The 17,070-nt window shown below is 42.8% G+C and overlaps 1 protein-coding gene across 3 annotated transcripts in view; it reads right to left on the minus strand.

Moving 5' to 3' along the window:
- Nucleotides 1–3,566: 3,566 nt before the first annotated feature.
- HPSE (heparanase) overlaps nucleotides 3,567–17,070 on the minus strand; it is a 55,315-nt gene continuing 41,811 nt past the window's right edge. For 2 of the 3 annotated variants that reach the window (XM_073599860.1, XM_073599878.1), the window contains 3 exons: nucleotides 13,799–13,926; nucleotides 6,431–6,574; nucleotides 3,567–4,916 (listed from right to left, as the gene is read on the minus strand). In XM_073599860.1, coding sequence (XP_073455961.1) covers nucleotides 4,757–4,916; nucleotides 6,431–6,574; nucleotides 13,799–13,926 — 432 coding nt within the window. In that variant the 3' untranslated portion in view covers nucleotides 3,567–4,756. Of the gene's footprint in view, nucleotides 4,917–6,430; nucleotides 6,575–6,982; nucleotides 7,075–13,798; nucleotides 13,927–17,070 lie in introns of those variants that run through there. The other variant, XM_073599870.1, reaches the window with a different exon arrangement.

The raw sequence follows: 17,070 nt of genomic DNA on the forward strand, positions 1-17,070 counted from the left end.
TAATTTAGTCAAACTGACTGAAATGCTAGCACATGGTTTACAGACAGCATATTACAAGAAGTTAAAAAGAAAATTGTTTTCTGGTAATGTTCCTGCTTGTATTGGGACAATAATAAAGGAGTAAGCACACTGACTACATACAGAAACTGTTTGATCACTTTGAGCCATACTATGAGGAGTAGATGTTTGCTGACTACCATATGTCTCACCAGAAAGAAGGGAAAGAGGTTAGCGCTTTTATTAATTGATTTAAAAAGTTATACCTGTGGTGTTCAATGTATCGCATTGCTATACCCCCTTCTGCAGTGGACTCTATGAGAACATGTGGGGTTTGAAGCAAAGCACTAACACAGGTATACTCAGCAAGACAAGTCTACTCAGCAAGAATACTGTTATGGACAGTGGTGTCACTAGGGTTGGCATCACCTCTCCCCCTCCCAAGTAATTTTTTTCCAATATACTTTTGCCCTACTGGGGCACTGAGAAGACTAACGCATCGATGCAGCTCTCCCCCCGCCACAGTGCTCTGTCCTGCCCAGTGGCGGTGCGTCCATAAGGGCGTACGGGCGCCGCCCCCTCTCTCTAGCCACCCCCTCTATCACCAATAGATAGATTAATACATTGCATGAATCTATCCATGGCTGGCGCTGCCACCCCCTATTCAGGTGCCCGGCCCCTTTTCGGGCACCTGAATTGCAGCGGCAGGGGGTGTTTTTGAAGCACCTGATTAGAGTCATAGGCTCTGTGACAGACTCACCCGGGACAGAGGCTATTGGAGGGGACTGAACGCAAGCCTCTTGCCCACCGATTATGGGCCCTAGCATTTGGGGGAATGGTGCTCTCTGTGAGCTGTATGCCTGGGGACCCTGGGGTTGATGTTACTTTGGATTCAGCTCCATGTCCCCCCAAAACACACAGACTCTGGGAACCCTTTATATGCCATATTAGAATGATAAGACTGAATTATACTGTTGGGACACATCCTGTGAGGAGATGCTGGTGTCATCAACTCCAGCTACCTGTGTTTATGTTAATTGAATGAGCTGATCACATTGTCCTCTATACAATGTAGAAGACGGGACGACTCCTATTGGAGCTCATGTTAATTAGGTTAATTAGATTGTTGTTTGTATTGTTAATTGTAATTAGCTCCAGCTATTGTGTTTATACTACTGTGTGAAGCTTGGTGCCCACAAGTCTGTCATCTGGTCTGGGTAAATTTTGTAGTAAATTAGCTCATGTTAATTAGGTTAGCTTTGGGTCAGCCTGCTGTATAAATGTGTGTGAGATCTCAAATAAAGAGTTAGTCCTGATGTACTCCAAGACTGGTGTTGTCTAGTTCTTGGGGGTTCCTATAGCCAGATCCATTAGACTCGTGTTCCAGAACTTAGGAAGCGGTATACTGACGGAAGCACTCAAGCGGAGTGTGGGACGTTCCGTGACAGGCTCTAATAGGCGTCAAAAAAGGTAAACACCGATCGCAGTTCACCCAGCTGTGTTAGGAAAGTGAATATTCATTCGCTTTTCTAACACTGAACCGCCTCTCCGCCAATCAGGTGCTCAGGTCTGTTACCCGTCACCTGATTGGCTGAAACGACAGGCGCTGTGATTGGATGCCCATCAGGTGTCCAATCAGAGGCGAGGACGAGATAAGAAGACATGGCTGTGTTTGATGGACACAGTGAAGCTGCAATTGATGTTTTGTTTTCAGAATCTGTTTGCACCCCCCAAAAATTTTGAGCACCAGTAGCCACTGGTCCTGCTGCTGCAGAGTGACAAGCTAGACATGCTACAGCATAATTAGGTTAAAATAACACTGACACTGGTGCCGCAAATGCTGCACAAAGGGTTTAATTAACTGCCACTGGTCACTAATGCATCAGTGACCAATGGTAGTAGCAATATATTAACCTCTTCATGCTCCACATTACTAATTGCATTGGTAATCTAATAAACACTTCACCACCAAGCTCCCCACCCCCCCAGAGAGTTACCCACTACTGTTCACGAGGAACGGTTTATGACCAACACATTCAGCGTGTCAATAAGTCATGCATAGGAGGATCTGGCAGACAGTGCCTGCTGCTTTTCTTACTTGTATACGTGCTCCTGTTGCGCCACTCTCCTCTGGATCCCAGCCTCTGAATGACATCCCATCAAACTTAGCCGGGACTAGAAATCATCGGTCAGGCAGAGATTACTCCACCTGCCCAAGAAATGTATCTATACCTTCCAGCCTAGTGCAGGAGCACACTCGACAAGCCTCTTCAGCTGTCAAAACTGCGTGCACAGTGTGTTCTGGCTCTATTCGCTTAATAAACAGCAGTGGCGGCTATCTATGTACTGGGCCTGCTCCTATTCCTTGTGTCACCAGGGTGAACCCCCATAGCGACGCCACTGGTTACTGGTTATGGATAACCAAGAACTGGCACAAGGTACATTGCAGCCAGTTGCAAAGCGTGACACCTGGTATAGGTGATGGGTCCTCCGGTAGGGGCTCAATTTCCAATAGCAACCGGGATCAAAGCCATGTCATGGAGTTCCACGACCTAGTCACATGGTATAGTGAATTTAATAAGTGTATGCATGAGGTCCGTGCTATGTGCACGGCAAAGCCCCATTCTGTTACTGGGAGTGAGGCAACAAAGGTATGTTGGCTTGGTGGAGAGAGCACGGTTTCAGCAATGTGCCTTCTAAATGCAACCTACATCAGGCAACAGTGTGTACTGGCATGGGACAGCACCTTCCAGAGGAACTCTGCTCTTTTTAATTAGTGCATACAGTGACACATCTTATCTCAAGTTGTGAAACTGCGTTAGATTTCACATGACGCAGATCCCACCTGGTCCCGCACATTGGTGAGCGTGCGTACAGCAAGAGTTACCCTCCGTGCAGGGTCAGTGGCCCCGCCCACACTGACCAGTTTTACCTAACGCTAAACAATTGAGTGATATGCTTTTGTCTCAATACTGATCTTCTAGCCTCCTCCTTTAGCTGGGAATGTGGTAGCTAACTGATTAGTCCTCTTGACTTGCAACACTGGGATCTTTAGATCAGTTTTGACTTAGCAACACTTTTCATTTACATTTCTTCAGGTTTATGTGGGTTTTCTCCAAATATCCTGGTTTCTTTTACAACCAAAAACAGGTTTCTATTTCCCCATTGTTGGTGCCAAGCTTTGGCTGGTAAAGGAAAGCTAGATACAAAGATATCAATATGGTCCCATGACCTTAGTATGTATGGCCTCTTGTGGTTAATTTACATCGGTTCAGTGGGTGAACATGTATTGTGTTAAGTCACTCCATTCATTTGAATGAGCCGTCTAACATGCCAAAATGCACAAAAAAAAGGGTACATGCGGTATTTTTAGCAACACAGTACACCAGTGTGTTACTGTGCACAGCCATGTAGGTGCGTTTTGGGTGCCCTCCAAAGTGAAGTTCAAAGTGCATACAATGTTTACCGCAACACAAGCGTGAATACAGCCTTAATGCCTGGTTAGCCTATTCATATATTTTCTGATGTTATTTTACATTATATATCTTGTGTGATATTAAAGAAATGAATACAGTAATTACTCTTTATTGATCAATACTGCTGCAACTTTTTCACATTTTACATTTATGTAAACACATCAATGAAAATCTAGTTTATTTTTTACATCAATGTAACAGTATTTATGCCATAATCAGTAACTTGCTGCACAATATAGATTTCTCAGATAGGATATTGGACTTGCATTCAGCTGAAATCACCTCCAAAATTTTTTTTAAGTTATAAATAGAGTAGTGAAGAATTAAAAACCCTGCTAGGTTTTTTTCTTTAGGTCTTTGCACAATTAAGACATTTTTCTTCACTTCCTGTCCCAGAGTTGCAACAGGAAGTTATAAGAAATCTCTCAAAGTCAGGAGAATTCTCGTCACAGGCAGTTGTCCCTGAAGGATGTGTCCCTATTGGAGAATTTCCATTTACCTCTTGCTCTGTCAACAACCCCTACATTTAGGATTACCCCTCACTTAATTTCTCTGTGACAATGGTTACCAGTATACACACATAAAAAAGGGCTTTCTTTGCCTATATACAATTTAAATATGTATTGATTTTTTACCAGCAAAGAGGTTCACCTGAGAAAAAAAAAACACAAAGGATTACCAACATGTGGAAATACAGTATATGAATTGACAAGACCTAATCAAAAAATCTTTAATTTAGTTTTGGGTAGAGGGGAAGTAGGGCAACTTCAATGTTATTCAATAAAGCAGTGCAATGAGCAATGTCAATGTACACCAACCTGTAGCATTCTATTGAAGTCAGATCAGTAAAAGATTAATTTTGTAAATTTGCTTTAGCAACTGTGCAATTAGTAACTTAAAAAAAAAAACTTTTTTAGCGTTCTGCTATAAAAAAGGGGGGGGGGGGGAGTGTATTTCAAAAAGGGGCAGCTGTCCAAGTTCCAAAAGCAGCATGCAACTTGGTTTCTGCAGGCAACTGGTCCAACTTTTTTAAAATAAGCCTAAAATGGCTGATATATGGACACTATGTTGACAGAAAATTAACTGGTTACTATGAACAACAGTAAAATTTCTCCTACAGCACACATTGTATACATCAGCATATAGTCTAGGCAAAAGGTTTTTAGTATGACTACTTGGAAATTGATGGTGCTGCTGCCTAAACATTGTTTGTTTTTTTTTGTTTGTTTGTTTTTTTAAGACATTTTTCCTGATGTTCGCATTGCAGTAGTTCCCTTTGAAAATTACAGGCAAGCAGTGGCCTTGGCATCTTTCACAACATAAAACCCAAAACTTAGAGACGGGAGAACAAGAGGAGAGCCGGGAGCTTTTTCCTTCCCATTTAAGGTAGGCAACGTTTTGTCATCCACCATTCTCAACATTTCACCGTTCAGCAAGACAGTTCTTAAAAAAAAAAAAAAAAAAAAAAGACAATTAATAACTGCCATTTTAATTAGGGTGAATTTTAGAAACTTTTGTATACAAAATACATTTAAACATAACAATTTCAAGCCAACACTAAATTATGCCTAACCTCAATAGCATGTAAACTCTTGGAGGGGATGATAAGGGACTATATACAAGATTTTAGTAATGAGAACGGTATCATTAGCAGTAATCAGCATGGATTCATGAAGAATCGTTCTTGCCAAACCAATCTACTAACCTTCTATGAGGAGGTGAGTTGGCATCTAGATAAAGGAAGGCCCATAGACGTGGTGTATTTGGATTTTGCAAAAGCATTTCACACAGTTCCCCATTAACGTTTACTGTACAAAATAAGGTCCGTTGGCATGGACCATAGGGTGAGTACATCGATTGAAAACTGGCTACAAGGGCGAGTTCAGAGGGTGGTGATAAATGGGGAGTACTCTGAATGGTCAGGGGTGGGTAGTGGGGTCCCCCAGGGTTCTGTGCTGGGACCAATCCGATTTAATTTGTTCATAAACGACCTGGAGAATGGGGTAAACAGTTCTGTATTTGCAGATGATACTAAACTAAGCAGGGCAATAACTTCTCCGCAGGATGTGGAAACCTTGCCAAAAGATCTGAACAAATTAATGGGATGGGCAACTACATGGCAAATGAGGTTCAATGTAGAAAAATGTAAAATAATACATTTGGGTGGCAAAAATATGAATGCAATCTATACACTGGGGGGAGAACCTCTGGGGGAATCTAGGATGGAAAAAGGACCTGGGGGTCCTAGTAGATGACAGGCTCAGCAATGGCATGCAATGCCAAGCTGCTGCAAGCAAAACAAACAGAATATTGGCATGCATTAAAAAGGGGATTCATTCCAGAGATAAAACGATAATTTTCTCCCGCTCTACAAGACTCTGGTCCGGCGCACCTAGAGTACGCTGTCCAGTTCTGAGCACCGGTCCTCAGGAAGGATGTACTGGAAATGGAGTGAGTACAAAGAAGGGCAACAGAGCTAATAAAGGGTCTGGAGGATATTAGTTATGAGGAAAGGTTGCAAGCACTGATCTTATTCTCTCTGGAGAAGAGACACTTGAGAGGGGACATGATTTCAATATACAAATACCATACTGGTGACCCCACAATAGGGATAAAACTTTTTTGCGGAAGTTTAACAAGACCCATGGCCACTCATTAAAATTAGAAGAAAAGAGGTTTAACCTTAAACTACGTAGAGGGTTCTTTACTGTAAGAGCGGCAAGGATGTGGAATTCCCTTCCATAGGCGGTGGTCTCAGCGGGGGGCATCGATAGTTTCAAGAAACTATTAGATAAGCACCTAAACAACCACAATATACAGGGATATACAATGTAATACTGACATATAATCACATACATAGGTTGGACTTCATGGACTTGTGTCTTTTTTTCACCTCGCCTACTATGTAACTAAGTACTTTATTTCCATTGACAAACAGAATGGCTTCCTTGACTTACTTGGAGAACAGTCCTCCATCTCCAGGTAGAAGCAGATACTCATCTATGAACTTTCCAGACAGAGAGCTTGGTAGCTGTATTTGTTGTGTGTGGTTGCTCAGGTTCATGGCAAATACAGAAACATCTCCTGTTCTATATTTCAGACTGTGAAAATAAAGACGGAGGTTCAGTGCATCAAAAAACATCCCCCGTGTACAATCAGGTAACAATGGTTTGTAAAATCATTTGTAGGGCCAGAAATAAAGGCAGATTAGGTCACCTCCAATCTCAACTTTTCCTGTGACTATCTGGTTTGACCCACCACCTTCCAAATATCTCTATTGGTCAGAGAGGCCACCCATCACAATACAGGGCTGCAACATCACCTAGCTGTATCTGTGACTCTTCTGATTACATTAAAAGACGGTAACCTGTGCTTATACAATATACATTTTAGACTGAAGTATACAGGTTTATGTAAACCCTAACAATATATTTGCTCTCTTTGGGTCTGTTAAATATATACACCATTTAAAGCACTTTGTTATATGTGTTTAATAAGTGCAGAAATACCTGTTGATCTTGTCATATTAAGAACTGTACTGTTTTCTGAGCACACCTCCCATGTTAATCGTGGAGTCCATTTAGGTCGCCTAGTTCTTAACCTGGATTAAAGAATAATTAGTCCGTTGGAGACTAAAGCCCCATACACACCATACGATTTTGTACAAACTTTCCATTGGATTTTTGTACAAAGGGCGTTGCCCAAAAGTTTTTCAGCTCTTTACCACCACCCTTTGGTCAACTTCTTTATTGTTGTCTGATATTGTGTCAATCTTGCCACTTTTATTGGCGAGATTGACACCTTGTGAGCCAGGTTGACACTGGTGCGGGGATCCGACTTGGATCCCTGCCAATACCAGGCACTGTGTTTGGTATGAATCTTGAGGGGGAACTCCACGCCAAATTTTAAATAAAAAACCGGCATGGGTTCCCCTCCAGGGGCATATGGCCCTTAGATCTGGTATGGATTTTAAGGAGAACCCCCTACACCAAAAAAACGGCGTGGGGGTCCCCCCAAAATCCATACCAGACCCTTATCCGAGCACGCAGCCTGGCCAGTCAGGAAAGGGGGTGGGGATGAGCGAGCGCCCCCCCCCTCCTGAGCCGTACCAGGCCGCATGCCCTCAACATGGGGGGTGGGTGCTTTGGGGAAGGGGGGGGCGCCCTGCGGCCCCCACCCCAAAGCACCTTGTCCCCATGTTGATGAGGACAAGGGCCTCTTTCCGACAACCCTGGCCGTTGGTTGTCGGGGTCTTCGGGCGGGGCGCTTATCGGAATCCGGAAGCCCCCTTTAATAAGGGGGCCACCAGATCCCGGTCCCCCACCCTATGTGAATGAGTATGGGGTACATCGTACCCCTACCCATTCACCTAGGGAAAAAAAAGTGTCAATAAAAAAAACACAGTACACAGGTTTTTAAAGTAATTTATTAGGCAGCTCCGGGGTCTTCTTCCGACTTCGGAGAGACCCCCGAAGTTGGAAGAGGACACCCGACGTCGGAAGAAGACCCCCCGAAGTCGGAAAGGACCCCCAAAGTCGGAAGAAGTCCCCAAAGTCGGAAGAAGACCCCGGAGCTGCCTAATAAATTACTTTAAAAACCTGTGTACTGTGTTTTTTTATTGACACTTTTTTCCCTAGGTGAATGGGTAGGGGTACGATGTACCCCATACTCATTCACATAGGGTGGGGGGCCGGGATCTGGGGGCCCCCTTATTAAAGGGGGCTCCTGAATTCCGATAAGCCCCCCGCCCGCAGACCCCGACAACCAATGGCCAGGGTTGTCCGGAAGAGGCCCTTGTCCTCATCAACATGGGGACAAGGTGCTTTGGGGTGGGGGGCCCGCAGGGCGCCCCCCTCCCCCAAAGCACCCACCCCCCATGTTGAGGGCATGCAGCCTGGTACGGTTCAGGAGGGGGGGCGCTCGCTCGTCCCCACCCCCTTTCCTGACCGGCCAGGCTGCGTGCTCGGATAAGGGTCTGGTATGGATTTTGGGGGGACCCCACGCCGTTTTTTCGGTGTAGGGGGTTCCCCTTAAAATCCATACCAGACCGAAGGGCTTGGTATTCTCCAGAAGGGAATTCCCTCTCGCGCCCGCCGCAGTAGGAGAATGTGTTTTTCCTATTGCAGCTGGCGCGAGATGTACAGTATCCTGCCGCCGAGAACCAGCGCGATCCGATCGCGCTGGAAACATTCTCGCAGCTGCGTACTGTAGTTTGTATAAAAGTCTGATGGCTTTGTGTACACACAATCGGACTTTGCTCCATCGGACTTTTGTTGCCGGAAAGTTTGTCCGTTCCCACAGCCAACAAAAGTCCGATGGAAACTGAAAAAGTTTGTCCGATGGAGCGTACACACGGTCGGATGTTGCTCCAAAACAGTTAATTTGCATGTTTGTTGTCAAAAAGTCTGATTGTGTGTACGGCCCTTAAGAAAGGGAGAAGGTTTTAAGCATTTTTATTTAACCACTTCAGTCCCGGAAGGATTTACCCCCTTCCTGACCAGAGCACTTTTTGCGATTTGGCACTGCGTCGCTTTAACTGACAATTGCGCAGCCGTGCAGCGTTGTACCCAAACAAAATTGATGTCCTTTTTTCCCCCCCACAAATAGAGCTTTCTTTTGGTGGTATTTGATCACCTCTGTTTTTTTTTTTTTTTTTGCTCTATAAACAAAAAAAAGAGCGGCAATTTTGAAAAAAAAGCAATATTTTTTACTTTTTGCTATAATAAATATCCCCCAAAAATGTATAAAAAAAACCCCCAAAAATTTCTTTCTCAGTTTAGGCTGATATGTATTCTTCTACATATTTTTGGTAAAAAAAAAAAATAAAATAAAATTGCAATAAGCGTATATTGATTGGTTTGCGCAAAAGTCATAGCGTCTACAAAATAGGGGATAGATTTATGGCATTTTTATTAATTTTTTTTTGTATAAGTAATAGCGGCGATCTGCGATCTTTATCATGACTGTGACACTATGGCGGACACTTGACACTATTATGGGACCATTGTCATTTATACAGCCATCAGTGCTATAAAAATTCACTGATTACTGTGTAAATGACACTGGTAGGGAAGGGGTTAAACAATCGGGGGCGATCAAGGGGCTAAGTGTGTCCTAGGGAGTGATTCTAACTGTGGGGGGGGGGGAAATTGTCTCACTAGAACATGACAGAGATCACTGCTCCCGATGACAGGAAGCAGTAGATCTGTCATGTTGCTAGGCAGAACACGGAAATGCCTTGTTTCTGACACAATTGTGGGCCCCCCGGTGGACATAGAGTCCGAGGGACACGGTCACGGAGTACGCAGCGGGCACGGGCACCCTGTCGGCAGCGTGCGCGCCCACAATGCCACGATTTAAAGGGGACATACCTGTACGCCTATTTGCCCAGCCATGCCATTGTGCCGACGTACATTGTCGTGCGCTGGTTGGCAAGGGGTTAATTGATTTATTCAAGGGCAGGGAAAAGCAGAGGATTATAAAATAAATAGTCAGCCTGTGCATGGATTACAGGTAGCAGGGTAATATTAGATCTCATACAGTTAGAGAAATGTGGTTTTTCAACTTTCTTTGGGTTTTAGTATTCTCCAAGTGGGTACCAGAGCTTGGAGATTTCAAAGAGCTTTAGGAAGGAAGAAGTTTCCTGCCCAGTCTCCAAGGTTTGCAGGAGGCCAGCTAGCTGTGAGTGCAGGTGCATGCAGTCCTTATAATTAAGGAGTTGGGCAAAGTTCAGAGCTCCAGTATGGAGACAGGTGTACTCCACTGAAGAGGCAGTACTTCATGCTGGAGGAGAGATTCCTTGTCCATAGATGGCTAAGGATATTGGGGGATATTGAGACAGTCAGGGCAAGTAGGTGAGTCCAGGAAACTGAGGGAATCTGGAAGTCTCAGAGCCTAGGGTGTCAGGAGAAACCCTATTGAGAGGCCAGAGAGTGGGCCCGTGTAGCGGCTGCTGCAACTGAGAAGGCTGAGAGAACCAGGAGAACAGAGAAGACAGAGAGCTAGGACAGCTGAATGGACACAAAGGTACTGTGTGTAATGATCTGAAGGACCAGCCAAAAGCCAAGGTTTAAAGGCCTAATGCCCTGTACACATGATCCGAAAATCGGACGACAGAGTTGTAGTGTATTTGTATTGTATTTTCGGATGACAACTGTACTCATTAAACGAAAATCTTATGATCTGATATCGTACGAGAAAAAGCTCTCGAAAGCTCTGTACCAACGATCCGATTATCGCACAATCGCATCAAAAGCAATATTTTTCAGATCATGTGTACGCACCATAAGTCTAAGTACTGCTGAATGAGCAAGGTGGCTCGTTTGTTACCCGTTTTTGATGAAAATTTTTTGATAAAAATTCCCCACGTGGGCAACCATTTTTGTGCAACATTGATTTTGTTTAATAAAATGGTACGACAAGCCCTAAACCAGTTCTTCCTTTGAGATATTGCAGAATATTGTCTACAGGCATCAGGTCCCTCCCCTTCATTGTTAAGCACTCTTTTCTTCCTCCACATTCAGAAACATCCTATGCCTGCCCAATGGTCCACCTCATCCAACTCTCCTCTGTGGGCGAATCCCTCCCAGAACAAGGCACTCTTCCTGGTGTACAAAGGTGGTCCTCCAAAGGCATTAAAAGGTTTGTGTTACATATATACCCCATGGGTTTTCAAATCCTTCAATCAGTTAAGTGAAGAAGAATTTGGACCCCAGGACAAGTTTTTTTTTTTTTTTTTTTCTTTTACTACCAACTTTGCCATGCCATTAGAGCTCAGTTTGACTCTCTGTCCAGCTCCAAAGAAGCTACACCTTTTAAATATAAAAAAAAAAAAAAAAAAAAAAAAGCCACACTACTGCGATTGGATTGATCTCCTTGTAGTATTCTGTCCTCACTGGTGATTCAAGGAGCACGGGACGCTGCCACACACTAGCTGGATGTGACGAGCTCGGCGCTCGTAGATGTTTTACCCCCCAGCTGCTTTTAAATGTAAGTGCATGAACTTTTATGAGTTTTCAATAAATTACATGATATACGGGATTATGCTATGTGCGGTTTCTGTTTTTTACATACCGCACTAAACAACTCTACACAACGGGTGGTGAAACTGGAAGCGGGGAGAATCTCTCAGAAGATCCAGAGTCTGGGATTATACGAGCTCGACGCTCGTGGGTTGAGGCGTGCGCTCATTGTCTATAAGTGAGTGCAACCCTCCCCCCTCTTCCCCACCTGTATTTTTACATCAAACGGTATCATACTATATACCACTCGTTCTTTGTTTTCTACATATGATATACGGCATCACCAATCAACGCCACCTGCTGTACCGTTGGACTTCCCTGCCTGCGGGGTCTTCTCTGCATATGCTGTATACCTTACAGCTGTAAGGTAAGGGGCCTGGGAACACAAAGGTGCCCCCACCTGTCATCATCTTATTCATATCCAGGATTGTCACATTTGGTGGTGGGACTGTCGTCATCTTGTGATTTTTATTTTTATTTCCCATTGTATTTTTCACCAAGTGCTGGCGGCTCACCAACACCAATCACTGGGACCATTTCTATGGACACTTATACTTACTCTTTATTCACATTGTTAATGACTATTCACGTGTGTACTTATATCATCAGTTGATCATTTTATTTATATACACATGGTTATATTTACTTCATTGGAGTACCTTTTATGATATTATGATATATTTCAGATCTATGCTCCTTTTTTAGCAGATTCACATACCCTTGCACATTTTTTGTTGGTATACATTTCCAGCCTTTTCTATTTTATTTCAATTTTGGTTTGATCACGGTCAATTCTTTATACATCATTTAGTGACATTTGTTTGTGCGTACATTTTATTTATCTATTTGCATTTGTAAGTACGCTTTTACATGATTTATTCACATTTTCAGGTTATTTGATATATATTGATTTAGTCTAGCCCCCCCCCTTTCTATCACAGCGCAGCCACCACCCTCTTAGTCTATTGTTGTTTTGTCTGTTTTGGAGCAGTCTTGTGTGTTGCAGCAGTGTCCCCTTAGCATAGGATCCCTTTGACAGCGCAGGACTTTGACACATTTTTTCTGTTTCAGTTGTTTTTATTAGTTTTACTAAATCGAGCAATACAATTTAGTATACATTTTTTTACACTGTTGAGGCCATCAAGATTAGTAAAGGCATACAGTAGTATCAAAATCAAGGTATACCGGTATAGTCCACAGGTTCAATAGTCGACTAGGAGCAGGAGACTAACCCAGGTGTACCTCGCTGGTGATTCTGATATATACTCAATGCCCAACGAAAATTACTTTAGTTTGACCTACACATTACAGACAGACTGGTATGAGCTTATAAGGATGTATAAATCTTCGGTCATCTCCTCTGAAGAAGATAGAGAGAGAGAGAGAGAGAGAGAGAGATTCAACTTAAACTGTTCCACCATAGTCACTTTCCATACACCTGAATGCTTCCTGTTTCAGGGGATGCATATACAGTACGTGGCTGATTTCCTCCATGAAGTATGAGAAGCGCTTGCTGCAAATACTATATTTTTATGCTAAAAAAGACCAGCTTACTTACGTGGAAAGGTGTCACTGTCCCTACTATATCCATATGGCTACAACAGATTAACGCTAGCCCCCTGCTTTATAAACTTACATATGAGCTTCAGAAGAAGCCTTGTTTGTTTAACGCGGTTTGGGACCACTGACTTTCTAACCCTTTTACTCTTGCCTCTGCGACTACAGATAGTTATTAATTATATTTCTATGCTTTGATTAAGTTCTCTACTACTACTCTGGTGTGAATTGTGAAGCATTGATACACAGCTTAGGGCCCAGGGTTTTTCTCTTTGTTAGAGGTTTTTCCTTCAACTTAAGTTTTCTATTTTGTACTTTGTATTGCTTTTTATAAAACGTAATAGATCTTTAAAAACCCCAGTTTGGACTGGCACAGACTCCCTACAAATGCTTTTACCACTGAGCGAACAATCCTCCAATATCACAAAACCCTGCTCTGTATGACGGTAACTGCTATTCTTTACATTTTCTATATTTTAAAGGAAAAGGGGGGGGGGGGGGTAAGCATATGAGGGTGGTGTGCTTGAGTAGTTTAGCAAAAGGACAACTGGACATGGCCAATACCATACAGTCCACAAAAATGCTGTGTTTTCATCCTACAACAGATCTTAGTTGCTGAGCAGATCAACTGGTGTTCCTCTTTTTGCAGGGTCTTTAAAGGGATAAGACAGAGAATGTGCATGTATTGCAGGGATGTACCGCATATATTTTTTCCTGACATACACTTTAAAAGACAGGCTCACTTACTTGTCAGCATTTGTGCAATGGGCATAAACACGAATCTTTGGTTTATATAGGTCCTTGGAATTTTTAAAGCTGGCATTCAAGACAACAGATCCAACTAGTTTCTTAAACAGCAGGGATAACCAGTAATCCTAATACAAAAATTGCATACATTGGACATTAAATATGCAAATTTGAATACACCTAAAATATTTTATGTAACATTAAATACACATTACAGTTAGTATGGAAAAGAGTTAGACCCTCTTCAATTTTTTAATGCCGATTATGTCCCTGGTGGGGACATTTCATGACTGTGCAGTCACTGGGACATAGCGAAAGATACATTTCAAAATCATTCCCACTCTATCCTCAGCAAAAGGATCTGACTTAAGGTCTATACTAATATAAAGTTAATTCTCTTTGGAGGTTTTTAAAACTCCTCAGGCCAGGTTATCAGTGTTAATGGATGAAATATCTGGATTTTATATCATAAAGTTGTAAGTTTATCAATATCACATGACACTTCAGGTTTCAGAGGCTTGTTACATATGCTAATATTTGGAGTGTCATTTGATCTGCATACTGTACATCAGTTTAAGTGTTAAAAAAAAAAAAAAAAAAACTAAATCCATTATAAACCCTTAGTTAAAATGTAATCATCCCCAATTAACTCACCCTAATCTTCCTGCTTCAGTTTTATTTTTATCATTCATACAGCAATTTTAGTTTTATTTTGCGCATTTTTGTTGTGCCACTTTACAGTCACATGCTTTGCTGTAGCTCATGGAATTTTTTAAGATGACCTCTATTTTCTGATTTTATTTACAGAAGGGAACAGTCTATACAATATACAAGGCACAATTACCTTATGTGATTGTGTCACTTTTTATGTTTTAAAAATTGTATACACTAACTTTATTTTTATGTGAAAGATCAGCATATAATCTACACCCTTTGACAAGAAATACACCCCTTCAGGTGACTCATTTTTGGCTTTGCAAACTGGATTCCAGCTTTTGTAATAGTAGAACTTTTTATTTACATTGCAGAATCGTAAAAACACAACTTTGTAACATTATCTGCCCTAGATGTATCCAGAGGGTAGCTTTAGGTCATAATCCAGCAATTGAAAATAATCATATCAATTGTATAATATATAAAGCAGGCCTGCATTAGTAAGTTGCCAATAATAGAAAATATTTATTGCCCTATTTTTTTTTTTTTTTTTACAGGACACCGAATCAAATAGAGAACAGTGAAACCATTGTTGTGATGGCTGGATAGACGTGCACATTTTAGTGGGAGGCATCTTGCCAATGGAGGCCCCAAGAGCAAGCAGGTAGTGCAAAATGGCAGTAGCCCAACAAAACTGAAACATTATGTTGACCTTTAAACTATACGATATAAAAAGGGAGTTAACACCAATACCCAGTTTAAAGTGGTTGTTACCTTGAAAATGTAATTCACTGGCAGCCCCTCTATTATTATCTAGGTATAACACACAGGGTAAGTGTTTTACTAAAACGAAGCTTGTAAATACCTTTTTACAGCTATATTCAAGACGGTCACGTGATTCCCGGCCAGTCTCCTACTCTGATCCAGGGCAACAGCGGGAGGGGCTGAAATCTCCCCCTGACGTCAGCCCTGTACACAGAGGGAGACACAGGATCTGGCAGGATCAGCCAGGTTTGTTACAGCTTAGAGGGGCAGGTTAGACAGCACAAGCACTGTGCTGTTTAACCTGCTATAAGGGAACAGGATCTCTTATGCCCTCTACACACGGTCGGACTTTCCGACGGAATATGTGCGATCGGAGCTTGTTGTTGGAAATTCTGACCGTGTGTGGGCTCCATCGGACTTTTTCCATCGGAATTTCTGACACAAAGTTTGAGAGCAGGCTATAAATTTTTCCGACAACAAAATCCGTTTGTGTAAATTCCGACTGTGTGTGGACAATTCCGACGCACAAAGTGCCACGCATGCTCAGAATAAATTAAGAGACGAAAGCTATTGGCTACTGCCCCGTTTATAGTCCCGACGTACGTGTTTTACGTCACCGAGTTCAGAATGATTGGATTTTCTGACAACTTTGTGCGACCGTGTGTATGCAAGACAAGTTTGAGCCAACATCCGTCGGAAAAAATCCATGGATTTTGTTGTCGGAATGCCCGAAGGTCCGAATATAGCAAGTCAGTGTGGCTGGAGTTCTTTCTGATGCACGGCACACATGCGTTCAAGCTCACCACAATGCGCAAATATGAATCACCTGAAAAAATGCTGCAGGTCTGATAAAGTCCATGTTATGGTGCATTGGCAACTCACTCAAAATGAGCAAGCTATCTTACAGAAACATACAGATCAACATGTATACAATAACACACTGCTGAATGCAGATTAAATGTGGCCGAAGCGCAACTGTACATAGTTACTTAGTAGGTGAGGTTGAAAAAAAGACACAAGTCCAATCCATTTGTGTGATTATATGTCAGTATTACATTGTATATCCCTGTATGTTGCGGTCGTTCAGGTGTTTATCTAATAGTTTTTAGAACCTATCGATGCTCCCCACTTAGACCACCGTCTGTGGAAGGGAATTTCACATGCTTTCCTGCTTCTACAGTAAAGAACCCTATACGTAGTTTAAGGTTAATCCTCTTTTCTTCTAATTTTAATGAGTGGCCACAAGTCTTGTTAAATTCTCTTCCGCAAAAAAGTTTTATCCCTATTGTGGGGTCACCAGTATGGTATTTGTATATTGAAATCATATCCCCTTTCAAGCGTCTCTTCTCCAGAGAGAATAAGTTCAGTGTTCGCAAACTTTCCTCATAACCAAATATCCTCCAGACCCTTTATTAGCTTAGCTGCCCCTCTTTGTAGTTGCTCCATTTCCAGTACATCCTTCCTGAGGACTGGTGCCCAGAACTGGACAGCTGTCACGTACCTGGTAGGTTTTGAGCCTGAAGTGCAGAGAAGGACCTCCCTTACAGCTCCCACTCCTGTTCCTCTGGAATGGAGACAGAAGGCCAGGAGTGAGGAGTGGTATGGGTGCCTGGCAGGATCGACAGTCACCGGAAGTTCAGGAGTGGTGGCACCCTCTGGATCCAGAAGCTGAAGAGGAAGCTGGAAGGCAGAGAGGACCCGGAGCCACAGCAGGTAAGGAAGCAGGTAAGTACGCAGGACTGGAACCAGGAACAAAGCAGCAGGTAGTAGCCTGGAACGCTGGACTGGAACCAGGAACAAAGCAGCAGGTAGTAGCCTGGAACGCTGGACTGGAACCAGGTACAAGCAGCAGG

Source organism: Aquarana catesbeiana, linkage group LG01 (assembly GCF_042186555.1).
Source record: "Aquarana catesbeiana isolate 2022-GZ linkage group LG01, ASM4218655v1, whole genome shotgun sequence".
NCBI classification, from domain to species: Eukaryota; Metazoa; Chordata; class Amphibia; order Anura; family Ranidae; genus Aquarana; species Aquarana catesbeiana.